The sequence below is a fragment of the Oncorhynchus masou genome, unplaced genomic scaffold (assembly GCF_036934945.1).
Source record: "Oncorhynchus masou masou isolate Uvic2021 unplaced genomic scaffold, UVic_Omas_1.1 unplaced_scaffold_963, whole genome shotgun sequence".
NCBI classification, from domain to species: Eukaryota; Metazoa; Chordata; class Actinopteri; order Salmoniformes; family Salmonidae; genus Oncorhynchus; species Oncorhynchus masou.
In genome coordinates, this window is record NW_027016130.1 from 187,501 (window position 1) to 210,000 (window position 22,500).

Sequence of the window (22,500 nt, forward strand, 5' to 3'; positions counted from 1 at the left end):
TGCAGACAGAATGACTGGAGACAGACTGGACCTACTGCACTGCAGACAGAATGACTGGAGACAGACTGAACTAATGGACAGGTAACAGAATGACTCGAGATGTTTCAGACAGACTGAACTAATGGACAGGTAACATAATGACTGGAGATGTTTCAGACAGACTGAACTAATGGACAGGTAACAGAATGACTCGAGATGTTTCAGACAGACTGAACTAATGGACAAGTAACAGAATGACTCGAGATGTTTCAGACAGACTGAACTAATGGACAGGTAACAGAATGACTCGAGATGTTTCAGACAGACTGAACTAATGGACAGGTAACAGAATGACTCGAGATGTTTCAGACAGACTGAACTAATGGACAGGTAACAGAATGACTTGAGATGTTTCAGACAGACTGACCTAATGGACAGGTAACAGAATGACTTGAGATGTTTCAGACAGACTGAACTAATGGACAGGTAACAGAATGACTTGAGATGTTTCAGACAGACTGAACTAATGGACAGGTAACAGAATGACTTGAGATGTTTCAGACAGACTGAACTAATGGACAGGTAACAGATTGACTCGAGATGTTTCAGACAGACTGAACTAATGGACAGGTAACAGAATGACTCGAGATGTTTCAGACAGACTGAACTACAGGACAGGTAACAGAATGACTTGAGATGTTTCAGACAGACTGAACTAATGGACAGGTAACAGAATGACTCGAGATGTTTCAGACAGACTGAACTAATGGACAGGTAACAGATTGACTCGAGATGTTTCAGAAGTGGTCGGTCACTCTTTCGTTCTGAACATCCTGTCATTTCTTTCTGGGAGTAGTTGAGCTGATAATGTAAGTGTGAACTGAGCGTTAGCTATTTGTGGGGTACTCAAAGAACCCTCAGCGAGACACACAAGGAAAGAGGCAGGAGGTGTTCGGAAAGCTTTTTACTAAAGCCTGTAGAACAGAGTGGACAGAGAGAAAGACAGGAAAAAGAGAGCGAGAGGTACGGCTGGTGCCAAACATGTTACGTTCGTTTAAAGATGGATTAGACCAAGGTGCAGCGTGGTAGGCGTACATTTGACTTTTTTATTAAATGACACCGCAAAAAAATAAAAAATAAATGCAAAACCCAACGTAAAGTTATGCAGGGCTAAACAGCAACTATGCAAAATAAAACAAGATCCCACAAACTACAGGTAGAAAAAGGGCTGCCTAAGTATGATCCCCAATCAGAGACAATGATAGACAGCTGCCTCTGATTGGGAACCATACCCGGCCAAACAAAGAAATAGAAAAACGAGAATGCCCACCCTAGTCACACCCCGACCTAACCTAATAGAGAAATAAACAGGCTCTCTGACCTTAGAGAAAAAAAACGAACGATTGCGCTCGCATAACTTCCTTAAAAGACCTTCGATCGAAAAACGAGAAACAAATCGGTATTAGTACCGGTTTGTCCATTTTGAGCCAGTAATCACTTCCTCAAAATAGTCCGAATTAATCTAAGATAGCTCAAGAAATCTGTCAATAATTTTGACATTGTTGCCAAGGATACCTGGTTGAATGACAACAGGCACTTCATTGAAGAATCCCTTCTGTTGACCAATCTCCCGACGAGGAGGGGAGGGGGGCGGGGTTAAAAACGGGACCGGATGTGACTGAATAATACTGTATAGGCACCAACTGTTCCCAAACTGTTTGGTCTGAGAGGGATACGGGCACCTTTAGACAGAAACCCAGCGGAGAATTAAAAAGCATTGACCCCCCCACCCCGCTGTTTTCTCCTCCCTCCCTGCACCCCTCCCCCATCACTCTGTACTCCATGGAAAACCATAACAGAGAGCTTTGAAATAAGAACGGGGCGGTGGAATGGAATATCAAATATTTAGAGTGCCTGCCTGTTCTTTTAGTGGTGCTAGCAGGGTAAAGGAGAGGGAACCAGATATACAGGCTTTGGAAGATATATTGTATTAACTGAGTAGAGAGACGGGAGTGGATGGTAGAGAGACAGGGGAGTGGAGGGGGTAGAGAGACAGGGGAGTAGAGGGGGTAGAGAGACAGGGAAGTAGAGGGGGTAGAGAGACAGGGGAGTGGAGGGGGTAGAGAGACAGGGGAGTAGAGGGGGTAGAGAGACAGGGGAGTGGAGGGGGTAGAGAGACAGGGGAGTAGAGAGAGAGGGGAGTAGAGGGGGTAGAGAGACAGGGGAGTAGAGGGAGTAGAGGGAGTAGAGAGACATGGGAGTAGAGGGTGTAGAGAGACAGGGGAGTAGAGGGTGTAGAGAGACAGGGGAGTAGAGGGGGATGAGAGACAGGGGAGTAGAGAGACGGGAGTAGAGGGGGTAGAGAGTCAGGGGAGTAGAGGGAGTAGAGGGAGTAGAGAGACATGGGAGTAGAGGGTGTAGAGAGACAGGGGAGTAGAGGGTGTAGAGAGACAGGGGAGTAGAGGGGGTAGAGAGACAGGGGAGTAGAGAGACAGGGGAGTAGAGAGAGAGGGGAGTAGAGACAGGGGTAGAGAGACAGGGGAGAAGAGGGGGTAGAGAGACAGGGGAGTAGAGAGACAGGGAAGTAGAGGGGGTAGAGAGACAGGGGAGTAGAGAGATAGAGGAGTAGAGAGAGAGGGGAGTAGAGGGGGTAGAGAGACAGGGAAGTAGAGGGGGTAGAGAGACAGGGGAGTAGATGGGGTAGTCTACCTCAGTCTAATTACCTGCCTGTCTCTATGTCTGGTCCTGGATCTGTATCAATGTTTAGATGTTTCTCCTTCAGGTGGAGCTTCATCTGCACTGTGTTTAAACACCAAGGTGTTCTCTGATGAAGCACCATTCAACCTGTAGCACGTTGAGTAGAGCAACACTGCTAAGGTCACCAACACGACCAGTCCACTGTGTGTCTACTCCTGTTTAATCTCTCTTTTCTAACCATGTCTCTCTCTCCCCCTCCTCCTGACCACCCCTCCCTCTCCTCCCCTCTCTCTCCTCTCCTCCCCTCCTCCCTTCTCTCTCCTCCCCTCCTCTCTCTCCTCCCCTCCTCCCTTCCCTCCCTCCCTCCCTCCTCTCTCTCCCCCTCCCTCCCTCCCTCCCTCCCTCCCCTCTCTCTCTCTCCTCCCCCCCCTCCTCCCTTCCCTCCCTCCCTCCCTCCCTCCCTCCCTCCCTCCTCTCTCCCTCCCCCTCCCTCCCTCCTCCCTTCTCTCTCCTCCCTCCCCTCTCTCTCCTCCCTCCCTCCCTCCCCTCAACAGAAGAAGCTGTCTGTTAGAAGTTGTCCCGTAGGAGGGACCACCAAGCCCCTCTCCCTCATCAAGCCTCCTCCTCCTCCCTCCTCACAAAGCATCTCCATCTCCGTTCTACCGGCCAACCCGGTCGCCAAGACAGCTCCCGTTGCCATGGTGACAGCGCACATGACCGGTGGACAAAAGGTGGTGTCGGGTAGCGCAGCTCCAGGGAGCTCCTCCTCTCCTCCTCCTCTACAGACATCCTCCATCAACCTCCGGACCAATAGAGGGTCGGGAGGGGCGGTGCTACAGCCTCATAGTAGGAGAGAGGTGCTACACTGTTACTACTATACTGCTACTATACTGCTACTATACTACTACTATACTACTACAGCCTCACAGTAGGAGAGAGGTGCTACACTGTTACTACTATACTGCTACTATACTGCTACTATACTACTACCATACTACTACAGCCTTACAGTAGGAGAGAGGTGCTACACTGTTACTACTATACTACTACTATACTACTACTATACTACTACTATACTACTACTATACTACTACAGCCTCACAGTAGGAGAGAGGTGCTACACTGTTACTACTATACTGCTACTATACTGCTACTATACTACTACCATACTACTACAGCCTTACAGTAGGAGAGAGGTGCTACACTGTTACTACTATACTGCTACTATACTGCTACTATACTACTACCATACTACTACAGCCTTACAGTAGGAGAGAGGTGCTACACTGTTACTACTATACTACTACTATACTACTACTATACTACTACTATACTACTACTATACTACTACAGCCTCACAGTAGGAGAGAGGTGCTACACTGTTACTACTATACTACTACTATACTACTACTATACTACTACTATACCACTACTATACTACTACTATACTACTACTATACTACTACAGCCTCACAGTAGGAGAGAGGTGCTACACTGTTACTACTATACTGCTACTATACTGCTACTATACTACTACTATACTACTACAGCCTTACAGTAGGAGAGAGGTGCTACACTGTTACTGCTATACTGCTACTATACTGCTACTATACTGCTACTATACTGCTACTATACTACTACAGCCTTACAGTAGGAGAGAGGTGCTACACTGTTACTGCTATACTGCTACTATACTGCTACTATACTACTACTATACTACTACTATACTACTACTATACTACTACAGCCTTACAGTAGGAGAGAGGTGCTACACTGTTACTGCTATACTGCTACTATACTGCTACTATACTACTACTATACTACTACTATACTACTACAGCCTTACAGTAGGAGAGAGGTACTACACTGTTACTGCTATACTGCTACTATACTACTACTATACTACTACAGCCTCACAGTAGGAGAGAGGTGCTACACTGTTACTACTATACTGCTACTATACTACTACTATACTGCTACTATACTACTACAGCCTTACAGTAGGAGAGAGGTGCTACACTGTTACTACAATACTGCTACTATACCGCTACTATACTGCTACTATACTACTACAGCCTTACAGTAGGAGAGAGGTGCTACACTGTTACTACTATACTGCTACTATACTGCTACCATACTACTACAGCCTCACAGTAGGAGAGAGGTGCTACACTGTTACTACTATACTACTACTATACTACTACTATACTACTACTATACTACTACAGCCTTACAGTAGGAGAGAGGTGCTACACTGTTACTACTATACTGCTACTATACTGCTACTATACTACTACTATACTGCTACAGCCTTACAGTAGGAGAGAGGTGCTACACTGTTACTGCTATACTGCTACTATACTACTACTATACTACTACTATACTACTACAGCCTTACAGTAGGAGAGAGGTGCTACACTGTTACTACTATACTGCTACTATACTGCTACTATACTGCTACAGCCTTACAGTAGGAGAGAGGTGCTACACTGTTACTACTATACTGCTACTATACTGCTACTATACTACTACTATACTGCTACTATACTACTACAGCCTCACAGTAGGAGAGAGGTGCTACACTGTTACTGCTATACTGCTACTATACTGCTACCATACTACTACTATACTACTACAGCCTTACAGTAGGAGAGAGGTGCTACACTGTTACTGCTATACTGCTACTATACTACTACTATACTACTATTATACTACTACTATACTACTACTATACTACTACAGCCTCACAGTAGGAGAGAGGTGCTACACTGTTACTGCTATACTGCTACTATACTACTACTATACTACTACAGCCTCACAGTAGGAGAGAGGTGCTACACTGTTACTGCTATACTGCTACTATACTGCTACCATACTACTACTATACTACTACTATACTACTACAGCCTTACAGTAGGAGAGAGGTGCTACACTGTTACTGCTATACTGCTACTATACTGCTACCATACTACTACTATACTACTACTATACTACTACAGCCTTACAGTAGGAGAGAGGTGCTACACTGTTACTGCTACACTGTTACTATACTGCTACTATACTGCTACTATACTGCTACTATACTACTACTATACTACTACAGCCTTACAGTAGGAGAGAGGTGCTACACTGTTACTGCTATACTGCTACTATACTACTACTATACTACTACTATACTACTACAGCCTCACAGTAGGAGAGAGGTGCTACACTGTTACTGCTATACTGCTACTATACTACTACTATACTACTACTATACTACTACAGCCTTACAGTAGGAGAGAGGTGCTACACTGTTACTGCTATACTGCTACTATACTGCTACTATACTGCTACTATACTACTACAGCCTTACAGTAGGAGAGAGGTGCTACACTGTTACTACTATACTGCTACTATACTACTACTATACTACTACCATACTACCACAACCTTACAGTGGGAGAGAGGTGCTACACTGTTACTGCTATACTGCTACTATACTGCTACTATACTGCTACTATACTGCTACTATACTACTGCAGCCTTACAGTAGGAGAGAGGTGCCACACTGTTACTGCTATACTGCTACTATACTGCTACTATACTACTACTATACTGCTACAGCCTTACAGTAGGAGAGAGGTGCTACACTGTTACTACTATACTGCTACTATACTACTACTATACTACTACCATACTACCACAACCTTACAGTAGGAGAGAGGTGCTACACTGTTACTGCTATACTGCTACTATACTGCTACCATACTACTACCATACTACCACAACCTTACAGTAGGAGAGAGGTGCTACACTGTTACTGCTATACTGCTACTATACTACTACTATACTACTACAGCCTTACAGTAGGAGAGAGGTGCTACACTGTTACTACTATACTGCTACTATACTGCTACAATACTTCTACAGCCTTACAGTAGGAGAGAGGTGCTACACTGTTACTACTATACTGCTACTATACTGCTACTATACTACTACTATACTACTACAGCCTTACAGTAGGAGAGAGGTACTACACTGTTACTACTATACTGCTACTATACTGCTACTATACTACTACAGCCTTACAGTAGGAGAGAGGTGCTACACTGTTACTACTATACTGCTACTATACTGCTACTATCCTACTACATCCTTACAGTAGGAGAGAGGTACTACACTGTTACTACTATACTGCTACTATACTACGACAGCCTTACAGTAGGAGAGAGGCGCTACACTGTTACTACTATACTGCTACTATACTGCTACTATACTGCTACCATACTACTACAGCCTTACAGTAGGAGAGAGGTGCTACACTGTTACTACTATACTGCTACTATACTGTTACTATACTACTACTATACTACTACAGCCTTACAGTAGGAGAGAGGTAATACACTGTTACTACTATACTGCTACTATACTGCTACTATACTGCTACTATACTACTACAGCCTTACAGTAGGAGAGAGGTAATACACTGTTACTACTATACTGCTACTATACTACTACTATACTACTACAGCCTTACAGTAGGAGAGAGGTACTACACTGTTACTACTATACTGCTACTGTACTGCTACTATACTACTACAGCCTTACAGTAGGAGAGAGGTGCTACACTGTTACTACTATACTGCTACTATACTGCTACTATACTACTACTATACTACTACAGCCTTACAGTAGGAGAGAGGTACTACACTGTTACTACTATACTGCTACTATACTGCTACTATACTACTACAGCCTTACAGTAGGAGAGAGGTGCTACACTGTTCACCAATTTGTAAGTCGCTCTGGATAAGAGCGTCTGCTAAATGACTTAAATGTAAATGTTAAATGAGAGAGGTACTACACTGTTACTACTATACTGCTACTATACTACGACATCCTTACAGTAGGAGAGAGGTACTACACTGTTACTACTATACTGCTACTATACTGCTACTATACTGCTACCATACTACTACAGCCTTACAGTAGGAGAGAGGTACGACACTGTTACTACTATACTGCTACTATACTGCTACTATACTGCTACCATACTACTACAGCCTTACAGTAGGAGAGAGGTAATACACTGTTACTACTATACTGCTACTATACTGCTACTATACTACTACTATACTACTACAGCCTTACAGTAGGAGAGAGGTACTACACTGTTACTACTATACTGCTACTATACTGCAACTATACTACTACAGCCTTACAGTAGGAGAGAGGTGCTACACTGTTACTACTATACTGCTACTATACTGCTACTATACTGCTACTATACTACTCTTCCTCTCTGCCCTCTAAACTCCCGCCTACTCCTCCTCCTCCTCTTCCTCTCTGCTCTCTAAACTCCCTCCTCCTCCTCCTCTTCCTCTCTGCCCTCTAAACTCCCTCCTCCTACTCCTCTTCCTCTCTGCTCTCTAAACTCCCTCCTCCTACTCCTCTTCCTCTCTGCTCTCTAAACTCCCTCCTCCTACTCCTCTTCCTCTCTGCCCTCTAAACTCCCGCCTACTCCTCCTCCTCCTCTTCCTCTCTGCTCTCTAAACTCCCTCCTCCTCTTCCTCTCTGCCCTCTAAACTCCCTCCTCCTACTCCTCTTCCTCTCTGCCCTCTAAACTCCCTCCTCCTACTCCTCTTCCTCTCTGCTCTCTAAACTCCCTCCTCCCTGCTCTCTAAACTCCCTCCTACTCCTCCTCTTCCTCTCTGCTCTCTAAACTCCCTAGGATTGGAGCTGTTGTGATTTCTTACAACTGTAAACTCAGGGGCCAGATGATGTAGAAGGGGATGGGGTCTATTGGAGCAGTCAACAGCGATTCCACTGTGTGCATTGTATGTCAATGTATGCAAACAAACAAACAAACACACACACACACATACACACACACACACTCCTTGGCATGGAGAGCCTGCATGTGTCGTGGCTCCGGGGAGCATTTCAAACTGCTAGTCTGGCAGGACATAAAGGAGATGGGCGCCGTGCCCACGTTAGTGCCCCCACCCCCCCGGGAGGGAGGGACAGAGCTGGCCGCTACTGTCTGTGTTTACACCATTCACTAGGAAGTGCTTTTAAAATACGGTCATATTTCCTCAGTGAATATTCAGCTGTTGCACTGCATGATCCATATAAATTCATAGGTTTACCAGCAGCTCTGGAGTCCCAAGTGACACCCTGTCGAGTGCACTTCTTCTGAGCACAACAGTGTATTGTCAAGAGAATAGGGTGCCATTTGGGACAAACCTATGTGTATAAATGGAGAAAAAAAACACACACAAAGAAGATGAGTGTGTGACATGAAGTGTGGAGGTGATGGAGGGTTTAGTCCACACTGTCCTCTAGTGGTAGTAGGGGGAATAGCAGAGACAGAGAGACAGACAGACAGACAGACAGACAGACAGACAGACAGACAGACAGACAGACAGAGACAGACAGACAGACAGACAGACAGACAGACAGACAGACAGACAGACAGAGACAGACAGACAGACAGACAGACAGACAGACAGACAGACAGACAGAGACAGACAGACAGACAGACAGACAGACAGACAGACAGACAGACAGACAGACAGAGAGGCAGACAGAGAGAGAGAGACAGACAGAGAGAGACAGACAGACAGACAGACAGACAGCAATGAATGACGGACAGTCTACAATCTAGCACAACAGAGTAGTAATGACTGTCCCTCTATATCACAGAGTAGTAATGACTGTCCCTCTACATCACAGAGTAGTAATGACTGTCCCTCTATATCACAGAGTAGTAATGACTGTCCCTCTATATACAACCCCACAGAGTAGTAATGACTGTCCCTCTATATCACAGAGTAGTAATGACTGTCCCTCTATATACAACCCCACAGAGTAGTAATGACTGTCCCTCTATATCACAGAGTAGTAATGACTGTCCCTCTATATCACAGAGTAGTAATGACTGTCCCTCTATATCACAGAGTAGTAATGACTGTCCCTCTATATACAACCCCACAGAGTAGTAATGACTGTCCCTCTATATCACAGAGTAGTAATGACTGTCCCTCTATATACAACCCCACAGAGTAGTAATGACTGTCCCTCTATATCACAGAGTAGTAATGACTGTCCTTCTATATCACAGAGTAGTAATGACTGTCCCTCTATATCACAGAGTAGTAATGACTGTCCCTCTATTTCACAGAGTAGTAATGACTGTCCCTCTATATACAACCCCACAGAGTAGTAATGACTGTCCCTCTACATCACAGAGTAGTAATGACTGTCCCTCTACATCACAGAGTAGTAATGACTGTCCCTCTACATCACAGAGTAGTAATGACTGTCCCTCTACATCACAGAGTAGTAATGACTGTCCCTCTATATCACAGAGTAGTAATGACTGTCCCTCTATATCACAGAGTAGTAATGACTGTCCTTCTATATACAACCCCACAGAGTAGTAATGACTGTCCCTCTATATCACAGAGTAGTAATGACTGTCCCTCTATTTCACAGAGTAGTAATGACTGTCCTTCTATATACAACCCCACAGAGTAGTAATGACTGTCCCTCTATATCACAGAGTAGTAATGACTGTCCCTCTACATCACAGAGTAGTAATGACTGTCCCTCTACATCACAGAGTAGTAATGACTGTCCCTCTACATCACAGAGTAGTAATGACTGTCCCTCTATATCACAGAGTAGTAATGACTGTCCCTCTATATCACAGAGTAGTAATGACTGTCCTTCTATATACAACCCCACAGAGTAGTAATGACTGTCCCTCTATATCACAGAGTAGTAATGACTGTCCCTCTACATCACAGAGTAGTAATGACTGTCCCTCTATATCACAGAGTAGTAATGACTGTCCCTCTATATACAACCCCACAGAGTAGTAATGACTGTCCCTCTATATCACAGAGTAGTAATGACTGTCCCTCTATATCACAGAGTAGTAATGACTGTCCCTCTATATCACAGAGTAGTAATGACTGTCCCTCTACATCACAGAGTAGTAATGACTGTCCCTCTATATCACAGAGTAGTAATGATCTACATCACAGAGTAGTAATGACTGTCCCTCTATATCACAGAGTAGTAATGACTGTCCTTCTATATACAATCCCACAGAGTAGTAATGACTGTCCCTCTATATCACAGAGTAGTAATGACTGTCCCTCTATATACAACCCCACAGAGTAGTAATGACTGTCCTTCTATATACAATCCCACAGAGTAGTAATGACTGTCCCTCTACATCACAGAGTAGTAATGACTGTCCCTCTATATCACAGAGTTGTAATGACTGTCCCTCTATATCACAGAGTAGTAATGACTGTCCCTCTACATCACAGAGTAGTAATGACTGTCCCTCTATATCACAGAGTAGTAATGACTGTCCCTCTATATCACAGAGTAGTAATGACTGTCCCTCTACATCACAGAGTAGTAATGACTGTCCCTCTATATACAACCCCATGATAGGATGAGAATGATAAACACAGAGAAAAACCACCTCAGCTCTACCTCTCTCATTCCATCTCTCTCTATCTCTCTTCCTTTCTCCCCGTATCACTCTCCTCCCTCTCTCCTCCTTCTCCCTCCTTTCTCTCTTCTCGTCTCCCCTTATCACTCTCCTCCTTCTCCCTCCTATCTCTTCCTGCCTCTCTTTCTATCTCTCTTCCCTCACCCCCTCCATCTCTATCTCTCTCTGCAGTGTGTTTCCCTCTCTACTCTCTCCGGCTGTGAGTAACATTGTTGACACGACAAACGATAACAAACAGACTAGCTGGAGACAAACTGCTGGACCAGGATCCAGGCTGTTATATCCTCTCTCCTCTCCTTTCCTTTCCTCTCCTCTGCTCTCCTCTCCTCTGCTCTCCTCTCCTCCTCCTCTCTCCTCTACCCTCCTCTCTCCTCTCCCCTACACTCTACTACCCTCCTCTCTCCTCCTTTCTCTACTCCTCTGCCCTCCTCCGCTCTCCTCCTCTACCCTCCTCTCTCCTCTCCTCTGCTCTCCTCCCCTATGCCCTCTCCTCTCCTCCTTTCTCGTTTCCTCTGCCACCCTCTCACCTCCTCTCTTTCTCATTCAATTCAAGGTGCTTTATTGGCATGGGAAACACATGTTAACATTGCCAAAGCTAGTCTGCCCCCTCTCTCCTCTCCTATTCCCTCCTTCTCTCCTCTCCTATTCCCTCCTCCTCTCTCCTCCCCTCTTCCCTCCTCTCTACTATCCACTTCTCTCCTCTTCTCTGCCCTCCTCTCTCCTCCCCTCTTCCATCCTCTCTACGATCCTCTTTTCTCCTCCTCTCCTCTTTGCTCCTCTCTCCTCTTCTCTTCTCTCCCCTCCTCTCTCCTCTCCTCTCCTCTGCCCTCCTCTCTCCTCTCTTCCCTCCTCTTCCCTCCTCTTCTCTCCTCTTCTCTCCTCTTCCCTCCTCTCTCCTCTCCTCCTCTCCTCTGCCCTCCTCTTCTCTCCTCTTCTCTCCTCTTCCCTCCTCTCCTCCTCTCCTCTGCCATCGTCTCTCCTCTCCTTTCCTCCTCTCCTCTCCTCTCCTCTCCTCTCCTCTCCTCTCCCCTCCCCTCTCCTCTTCCCTCCTCTCTCCTCTGCCCTCGTCTCTCCTCTCCCCTCCTCTGCCCTCCTCTCCTCTTCCCTCTTCTCTCCTCTCCTCTTCTCTACTCTTCTCTCCTCTTCTCTACCCTTCCCTCCTCTCTCCTCTCCTCTTCCCTCCTCTCTCCTCTCCTCTTCCCTCCTCTTTCCTCTCCTCCTCTCCTCTCCTCTTCTCCTCTTCCCTCCTCTCTCCTCTCCTCTTCCCTCCTCTCTCCTCTCCTCCTCTCCTCTTCCCTGCTCTCTCCTCTCCTCTTCCCTCCTCTCTCCTTTCCTCCTCTCTCCTTTCCTCCTCTCCTCTTCCCTCCTCTCCTCTTCCCTCCTCTCCTCTTCCCTCCTCCTCTCCTCTTCCTCCTCTCCTCTTCCCTCCTCTCTCCTCTCCTCTTCCCTCCTCTCTCCTCTCCTCTTCCCTCCTCTCCTCTTCCCTCCTCTCTCCCTCTCCTCTTCCCTCCTCTCCCTTCCCTCCTCTCTCCTTTCCTCCTCTCCTCTTCCCTCCTCTCTCCTCTCCTCTTCCCTCCTCTCCTCTTCCCTCCTCTCCTCTTCCCTCTCTCTCGTCTCCTCTTCCCTCCCTCTCCTCTTCCCTCCTCTCCCTCCTCTCCTCTTCCCTCCTCTCTCCTTTCCTCCTCTCTCCTCTCCTCTTCCCTCCTCTCTCCTTTCCTCCTCTCTCCTCTCCTCTTCCCTCCTCTCTCCTCTCCTCTTCCCTCCTCTCTCCTTTCCTCCTCTCTCCTCTCCTCTTCCCTCTCCTATTCCCTCCTCTCCTCCTCTCCTATTCCCTCCTCTCCTCTTCCCTTCTCTCTCCTCTCCTCTTCCCTCCTCTCTCCTCTCCTCTTCCCTCCTCTCTCCTCTTCCCTCCTCTCTCCTCTTCCCTCCTCTCTCCTCTCCTCTTCCCTCCTCTCTTTCATGGAATGTAAGACATGTTGCCTGTGAACATCACATTATAACTATATGGCTTTTCCGAGTGCTTTCAGCTATTGTCTGTTGAGATAAAGTTCTTTAATAGAATCCCTGTTGTGTCTCTGGTCTCAGCTGGCCACTAATAGTAGTAGTTCTGGTTTGTTGACCTTGGTAGACAGAGACAGAGTGACGCTACTGTGAAAGTTAATAGAAGACTGGCTGTACCAAATGGCACCCTATTCCCCCATAGAGCTCTGGTCAAAAGAAGAGCACTCTGTAGGGAATAGGGTGCCTTGTGCCCATAGGTCTCTGGTCAAAAGAAGTGCACTCTGTAGGGAATAGGGTGCCTTGTGCTCATAGGTCTCTGGTCAAAAGAAGCGCACTCTGTAGGGAATAGGGTGCCTTGTGCCCATAGGTCTCTGGTCAAAAGAAGTGCACTCTGTAGGGAATAGGGTGCCTTGTGCTCATAGGTCTCTGGTCAAAAGAAGTGCACTCTGTAGGGAATAGGGTGCCTTGTGCCCATAGGTCTCTGGTCAAAAGAAGTGAAATAAATAGAACCCTTTAATCAAAACCACACCAGAACCTTTCGAACAGAACCACACCAGAACCCTTTAAATAGAACCCTTTAAACAGAACCACACCAGGACCCTTTAAATAGAACCCTTTAAACAGAACCACTCCAGAACCCTTTAAATAGAACCCTTTAAACAGAACCACACCAGAACCCTTTAAATAGAACCCTTTAAACAGAACCACACCAGAACCCTTTAAATAGAACCCTTTAAACAGAACCACTCCAGAACCCTTTAAATAGAACCCTTTAAACAGAACCACTCCAGAACCCAGTGGGAGGAAGGTTGGGGGTCATGGGGGAGGTGAGGGGGGAGGAAGAAGGTTGGAGGTCATTGGGGAGGTGAGGGGGGAGGAAGGTTGGAGGTCGAGGGGGACGTGAGGTGGGAAGAAGGTAGAAGGTCATGGGGGAGGTGAGGGGGGAGGAAGAAGGTTGAGGGTCCAGCAGGCAGCGGGCCACTCCAGAGAAGGACATTGTTATTGGGCTGCTGTCTTGAAAAAAGTGGAGGTAAATGGATGCCCTCCCTCGTCTCCTCCACCGCTCGTCTCCTCCACCGCTCGTCTCCTCCACCGCTCGTCTCCTCCACCCCTCGTCTCCTCCACCCCTCGTCTCCTCCACCCCTCGTCTCCTCCACCCCTCGTCTCCTCCACCGCTCGTCTCCTCCACCGCTCGTCTCCTCCACCGCTCGTCTCCTCCACCCCTCGTCTCCTCCACCACTCCATTCCCAATGCACAAATTTCCATTTTAGCTTGTTTCCATGGGAACTGGCCTTCAATAGCACGGAGAACAGAAGGCCTTTCTGGGTTACAGGCTGGATTACACTCTACAGAAGACTGGCTGGATTACACTCTACAGAAGACTGTCTGGATTACACTCTACAGACGACTGGCTGGATTACACTCTACAGAAGACTGGCTGGATTACACTCTACAGAAGACTGGCTGGATTACACTCTACAGAAGACTGTCTGGATTACACTCTACAGAAGACTGGCTGGATTATACTCTACAGAAGACTGGCTGGATTACACTCTACAGAAGACTGGCTGGATTACACTCTACAGAAGACTGGCTGGATTACACTCTACAGAAGACTGGCTGGATTACACTCTACAGAAGACTGGCTGGATTACACTCTACAGAAGACTCGCTGGATTACACTCTACAGAAGACTCGCTGGATTACACTCTACAGAAGACTGGCTGGATTACACTCTACAGAAGACTGGCTGGATTACACTCCACAGAAGAACAGGCTGGATTACACTCTACAGAAGAACTGGCTGGATTACACTCTACAGAATAGCTGGCTGGATTACACTCTACAGAATAACTGGCTGGATTACACTCTACAGAATAACTGGCTGGATTACACTCTACAGAATAACTGGCTGGATTACACTCTACAGATTAGCTGGCTGGATAACACTCTACAGAAGACTGGCTGGATTATACTCCACAGAAGACTGGCTGGATCTGACCTGGTTGATGAGGAGAGAGTAGAGGGTCAGTAAAACCCAGAACTGACCTGGTTGATGAGGAGAGTGACAGTAAAACCCAGATCTGACCTGGTTGATGAGGAGAGGGTCAGTAAAACCCAGATCTGACCTGGTTGATGAGGAGAGAGGAGAGGGTCAGTAAAACCCAGAACTGACCTGGTTGATGAGGAGAGAGAAGAGGGTCAGTAAAACCCAGATCTGACCTGGTTGATGAGGAGAGAAGAGAGGGTCATTAAAACCCAGATCTGACCTGGTTGATGAGAAGAGGGTCAGTAAAACCCAGATCTGACCTGGTTGATGAGGAGAGAGGAGAGGGTCAGTAAAACCCAGATCTGACCTGGTTGATGAGGAGAGAGGAGAGGGTCAGTAAAAACCCAGATCTGACCTGGTTGATGAGGAGAGAGGAGAGGGTCAGTAAAACCCAGATCTGACCTGGTTGATGAGGAGAGAGGAGAGGGTCAGTAAAACCCAGATCTGACCTGGTTGATGAGGAGAGAGGAGAGGGTCAGTAAAACCCAGATCTGACCTGGTTGATGCGGAGAGAGGAGAGGGTATCAGTTTAACCCAGATCTGACCTGGCTGATGTGGAGATGAGAGGGTATCAGTTTAACCCAGAGCTGACCTGGTTGAGGAGGAGAGAGGAGAGGGTCAGTAAAACCCAGATCTGACCTGGTTGATGAGGAGAGAGGAGAGGGTCAGTAAAACCCAGATCTGACCTGGTTGATGAGGAGAGAGTCATAAAACCCAGATCTGACCTGGTTGATGAGGAGAGGGGAGAGAGTCAGTAAAACCCAGATCTGACCTGGTTGATGAGGAGAGGGTCAGTAAAACCCAGATATGACCTGGTTGATGAGGAGAGGGTCAGTAAAACCCAGATCTGACCTGGTTGATGAGGAGAGGGGAGAGAGTCAGTAAAACCCAGATCTGACCTGGTTGATGAGGAGAGAGGAGAGGGTCAATAAAACCCAGAGCTGACCTGGTTGATGAGGAGAGAGGGTCAGTAAACCCCAGAACTGACCTGGTTGATGAGGAGAGAGGAGAGGGTCAGTAAAACCCAGATCTGACCTGGTTGATGAGGAGAGGGTCAGTAAAACCCAGATCTGACCTGGTTGATGAGGAGAGGGTCAGTAAAACCCAGATCTAACCTGGTTGATGAGGAGAGAGTCATAAAACCCAGATCTGACCTGGTTGATGAGGAGAGGGGAGAGAGTCAGTAAAACCCAGATCTGACCTGGTTGATGAGGAGAGAGGAGAGGGTCAATAAAACCCAGAGCTGACCTGGTTGATGAGGAGAGAGGAGAGGGTCAGTAAACCCCAGAACTGACCTGGTTGATGAGGAGAGAGGAGAGGGTCAGTAAAACCCAGATCTGACCTGGTTGATGAGGAGAGGGTCAGTAAAACCCAGATCTGACCTGGTTGATGAGGAGAGGGTCAGTAAAACCCAGATCTAACCTGGTTGATGAGGAGAGAGTCATAAAACCCAGATCTGACCTGGTTGATGAGGAGAGAGTAGAGGGTCAGTAAAACCCAGAACTGACCTGGTTGATGAGGAGAGAGTCAGTAAAACCCAGATCTGACCTGGTTGATGAGGAGAGAGGAGAGAGTCAGTAAAACCCAGAGCTGACCTGGTTGATGAGGAGAGAGGAGAGGGTCAGTAAAACCCAGATCTGACCTGGTTGATGAGGAGAGGGTCAGTAAAACCCAGATCTGATCTGGTTGATGAGGAGAGAGGAGAGGGTCAGTAAAACCCAGATCTGACCTGGTTGATGAGGAGAGGGTCAGTAAAACCCAGATCTGACCTGATTGATGAGGAGAGAGGAGAGGGTCAGTAAAACCCAGATCTGACCTGGTTGATGAGGAGAGGGTCAGTAAAACCCAGATCTGATCTGGTTGATGAGGAGAGGGTCAGTAAAACCCAGATCTGACCCAGAGATGAGGAGAGAGTCAGTAAAACCCAGATCTGACCCAGAGATGAGGAGAGGGTCAGTAAAACCCAGATCTGACCCAGAGATGAGGAGAGAGTCAGTAAAACCCAGATCTGACCTGGTTGATGAGGAGAGAGTCAGTAAAACCCAGATCTGACCCAGAGATGAGGAGAGAGTCAGTAAAACCCAGATCTGACCCAGAGATGAGGAGAGAGTCAGTAAAACCCAGATCTGACCCAGAGATGAGGAGAGAGTCAGTAAAACCCAGATCTGACCTGGTTGATGAGGAGAGAGTCAGTAAAACCCAGATCTGACCCAGAGATGAGGAGAGAGTCAGTAAAACCCAGATCTGACCCAGAGATGAGGAGAGAGTCAGTAAAACCCAGATCTGACCCAGAGATGAGGAGAGAGTCAGTAAAACCCAGATCTGACCTGGTTGATGAGGAGAGGGTCAGTAAAACCCAGATCTGACCCAGAGATGAGGAGAGGGTCAGTAAAACCCAGATCTGACCCAGAGATGAGGAGAGAGTCAGTAAAACCCAGATCTGACCCAGAGATGAGGAGAGAGTCAGTAAAACCCAGATCTGACCCAGAGATGAGGAGAGAGTCAGTAAAACCCAGATCTGACCCAGAGATGACGAGAGAGTCAGTAAAACCCAGATCTGACCCAGAGATGAGGAGAGAGTCAGTAAAACCCAGATCTGACCCAGAGATGAGGAGAGGGTCAGTAAAACCCAGATCTGACCCAGAGATGAGGAGAGAGTCAGTAAAACCCAGATCTGACCCAGAGATGAGGAGAGAGTCAGTAAAACCCAGATCTGACCCAGAGATGAGGAGAGAGTCAGTAAAACCCAGATCTGACCCAGAGATGAGGAGAGAGTCAGTAAAACCCAGATCTGACCCAGAGATGAGGAGAGAGTCAGTAAAACCCAGATCTGACCCAGAGATGAGGAGAGAGTCAGTAAAACCCAGATCTGACCCAGAGATGAGGAGAGGGTCAGTAAAACCCAGATCTGACCTGGTTGATGAGGAGAGGGTCAGTAAAACCCAGATCTGACCCAGAGATGAGGAGAGGGTCAGTAAAACCCAGATCTGACCCAGAGATGAGGAGAGGGTCAGTAAAACCCAGATCTGACCCAGAGATGAGGAGAGGGTCAGTAAAACCCAGATCTGACCCAGAGATGAGGAGAGGGTCAGTAAAACCCAGATCTGACCCAGAGATGAGGAGAGAGTCAGTAAAACCCAGATCTGACCCAGAGATGAGGAGAGAGTCAGTAAAACCCAGATCTGACCTGGTTGATGAGGAGAGAGGAGAGAGTCAGTAAAACCCAGATTTGACCCAGAGATGAGGAGAGAGTCAGTAAAACCCAGATCTGACCCAGAGATGAGGAGAGAGTCAGTAAAACCCAGATCTGACCCAGAGATGAGGAGAGAGTCAGTAAAACCCAGATCTGACCTGGTTGATGAGGAGAGGGTCAGTAAAACCCAGATCTGACCCAGAGATGAGGAGAGGGTCAGTAAAACCCAGATCTGACCCAGAGATGAGGAGAGAGTCAGTAAAACCCAGATCTGACCCAGAGATGAGGAGAGGGTCAGTAAAACCCAGATCTGACCCAGAGATGAGGAGAGAGTCAGTAAAACCCAGATCTGACCCAGAGATGAGGAGAGGGTCAGTAAAACCCAGATCTGACCCAGAGATGAGGAGAGAGTCAGTAAAACCCAGATCTGACCCAGAGATGAGGAGAGAGTCAGTAAAACCCAGATCTGACCTGGTTGATGAGGAGAGGGTCAGTAAAACCCAGATCTGACCCAGAGATGAGGAGAGGGTCAGTAAAACCCAGATCTGACCCAGAGATGAGGAGAGAGTCAGTAAAACCCAGATCTGACCCAGAGATGAGGAGAGAGTCAGTAAAACCCAGATCTGACCCAGAGATGAGGAGAGAGTCAGTAAAACCCAGATCTGACCCAGAGATGAGGAGAGAGTCAGTAAAACCCAGATCTGACCCAGAGATGAGGAGAGGGTCAGTAAAACCCAGATCTGACCCAGAGATGAGGAGAGAGTCAGTAAAACCCAGATCTGACCCAGAGATGAGGAGAGAGTCAGTAAAACCCAGATCTGACCCAGAGATGAGGAGAGAGTCAGTAAAACCCAGATCTGACCCAGAGATGAGGAGAGAGTCAGTAAAACCCAGATCTGACCTGGTTGATGAGGAGAGGGTCAGTAAAACCCAGATCTGACCCAGAGATGAGGAGATGAGGAGAGGGTCAGTAAAACCCAGATCTGACCCAGAGATGAGGAGAGAGTCAGTAAAACCCAGATCTGACCCAGAGATGAGGAGATGAGGAGAGGGTCAGTAAAACCCAGATCTGACCCAGAGATGAGGAGAGAGTCAGTAAAACCCAGATCTTGTCTTCAGTGAAGAGGAGGATACTGAGTATATCAACGCAACTACATTTTGTAAACAACTCATAGCCCCTCCACCACATGACAATTACAGTACACACACACACACACACACACACACACACACACACACACACACACACACACACACACACACACACACACACACACACACACACACACACACCAAATCTACTCCATTTTCTAGGACATTTCACCACGTGCCTTGTGAAAACAAAATCTCTTCAATAAATCTGGTAAATAAACACTACTCAGCTTCCTGCTAAATCTGATATATAAACACTACTCAGCTTCCTGCTAAATCTGGTAAATAAACACTACTCAGCTTCCTGCTAAATCTGGTAAATAAACACTACTCAGCTTCCTGCTAAATCTGGTAAATAAACACTACTCAGCTTCCTGCTAAATCTGGTATATAAACACTACTCAGCTTCCTGCTAAATCTGGTAAATAAACACTACTCAGCTTCCTGCTAAATCTGGTAAATAAACACTACTCAGCTTCCTGCTAAATCTGGTAAATAAACACTACTCAGCTTCCTGCTAAATCTGGTAAATAAACACTACTCAGCTTCCTGCTAAATCTGGTAAATAAACACTACTCAGCTTCCTGCTAAATCTGGTAAATAAACACTACTCAGCTTCCTGCTAAATCTGGTAAATAAACACTACTCAGCTTCCTGCTAAATCTGGTAAATAAACACTACTCAGCTTCCTGCTAAATCTGAGAAATAAACACTACTCAGCTTCCTGCTAAATCTGGTATATAAACACTACTCAGCTTCCTGCTAAATCTGATATATAAACACTACTCAGCTTCCTGCTAAATCTGGTATATAAACACTACTCAGCTTCCTGCAAAATCTGGTATATAAACACTACTCAGCTTCCTGCTAAATCTGATATATAAACACTACTCAGCTTCCTGCTAAATCTGGTATATAAACACTACTCAGCTTCCTGCTACATCTGGTAAATAAACACTACTCAGCTTCCTGCTAAATCTGGTAAATAAACACTACTCAGCTTCCTGCTAAATCTGGTAAATAAACACTACTCAGCTTCCTGCTAAATCTGGTAAATAAACACTACTCAGCTTCCTGCTAAATCTGGTAAATAAACACTACTCAGCTTCCTGCTAAATCTGGTAAATAAACACTACTCAGCTTCCTGCTAAATCTGGTAAATAAACACTACTCAGCTTCCTGCTAAATCTGGTAAATAAACACTACTCAGCTTCCTGCTAAATCTGGTAAATAAACACTACTCAGCTTCCTGCTAAATCTGGTAAATAAACACTACTCAGCTTCCTGCTAAATCTGGTATATAAACACTACTCAGCTTCCTGCTAAATCTGATATATAAACACTACTCAGCTTCCTGCCTAATCTGAGAAATAAACACTACTCAGCTTCCTGCTAAATCAACAAAAACAACAAAAACATCAAGCTGCTTCCAGTGGTAACATGAGATACTCTGAGGAGACAACACAAACATCAAACTGCTTCCAGTGGTAACATGAGATACTCTGAGGAGACAACACAAACATCAAGCTGCTTCCAGAGGTAACAAGAGATACTCTGAGGAGACAACACAAACATCAAGCTGCTACCAGGGGTAACATGAGATACTTGGAGGGTCCTCACTGTGTCTCAACACATCCTGTTGAGTGTCATGGAGGGTTCTCACTGTGTCTCAACACATCCTGTTGAGTGTCATGGAGGGTTCTCACTGTGTCTCAACACATCCTGTTGAGTGTCATGGAGGGTTCTCACTGTGTTTCTGTCCTTCAACACATCCTGTTGAGTGTCATGGAGGGTTCTCACTGCGTATCTGCCCTTCAACACAAAAATCATGCCCCTAAAACATGCTAACCTCTCACCATTCCCAATAACTGGGGAGGTTAGCATATTTGTTTTTTTTGGGGGGGGGGGGGGGTGCTATGATATTTATGCCTATGTCACTTTCTCATTCATCATTATTCAAGATTTATTCGTGATTATCCGTAACCATGGTAGCATCCACGTTAATGTAGAATTGTTCATAAACATAGTCTATTCTTATTTACAATAAAAGTGACTCCAAAATGACACAATACATTATTTACCATTAATTTCTACTGGGCACAAAATAATCTGAAACACAACCACAACAAACAGCAAATGCATCCAACAAGTGTGTAGAGTCACAAGCTTTTTGTCTGCTATGACTATAGACTAAATACAGACAAGGTCACTGTCCATACCTGTTATATTACAATCTGTTGTGGTGAAACTCTCTATACCTGTTATATTACAATATGTTGTGGTGAAACTAACTTGTCTCTCCTCTCCTCTCCTCTCCTCTCCTCTCCTCTCCTCTCCTCTCCTCTCCTCTCCTCTCCTCTCCTCTCCTCTCCTCTCCTCTCTCTCTCTCATTCATTCTCTCTCTCCCTCTTGTCCTCTCCTCTCCTCTCTCTCTCTCTCTTCTCCTCTCCTCTCTCTCTCCTCCTCTGCTCTCTTTCTCTCTCTCTCTCTCATTCTCTCTGTCACTCTCTCTCTCATTCTCTCTTGTCCTCTCCTCTCCTCTCCTCTCCTCTCCTCTCCTCTCCTCTCCTCTCCTCTCCTCTCCTCTCCTCTCCTCTCCTCTCCTCTCCTCTCTTGTCCTCTCTCTCCTCTCCTCTCCTCTCCTCTCTTGTCCTCTCTCCCTCTCCTCTCCCCTCCCCTCTCCTCTCCTCTCCTCTCCTCTCCCTCTCCTCTCCTCTCCCTCTCCTCTCCTCTCTTGTCCTCTCTCCTCTCCTCTCCCCTCTCCTCTCTCCTCTCCTCTCCTCTCCTCTACTCTCTCTCTCTCTCATTCATTCTCTCTCTCATTCTCTCTCTCCCTCTTGTCCTCTCCTCTCCTCTCTCTCTCTCTCTCTCTCTTCTCCTCTCCTCTCTCTCCTCCTCTCCTTCTCTCAATCT

The 22,500-nt window shown here is 46.5% G+C and overlaps 1 protein-coding gene across 1 annotated transcript in view; it reads left to right on the forward strand.

Moving 5' to 3' along the window:
• LOC135538424 (uro-adherence factor A-like) overlaps nucleotides 1-22,500 on the forward strand; it is a 172,957-nt gene that overhangs the window by 130,244 nt on the left and 20,213 nt on the right. Inside the window, exon 4 of the mRNA XM_064964322.1 lies at nucleotides 3,231-3,533. Within this exon, the coding sequence (XP_064820394.1) occupies nucleotides 3,231-3,533 (303 nt within the window). The remainder of the gene's footprint in view (nucleotides 1-3,230; nucleotides 3,534-22,500) is intronic.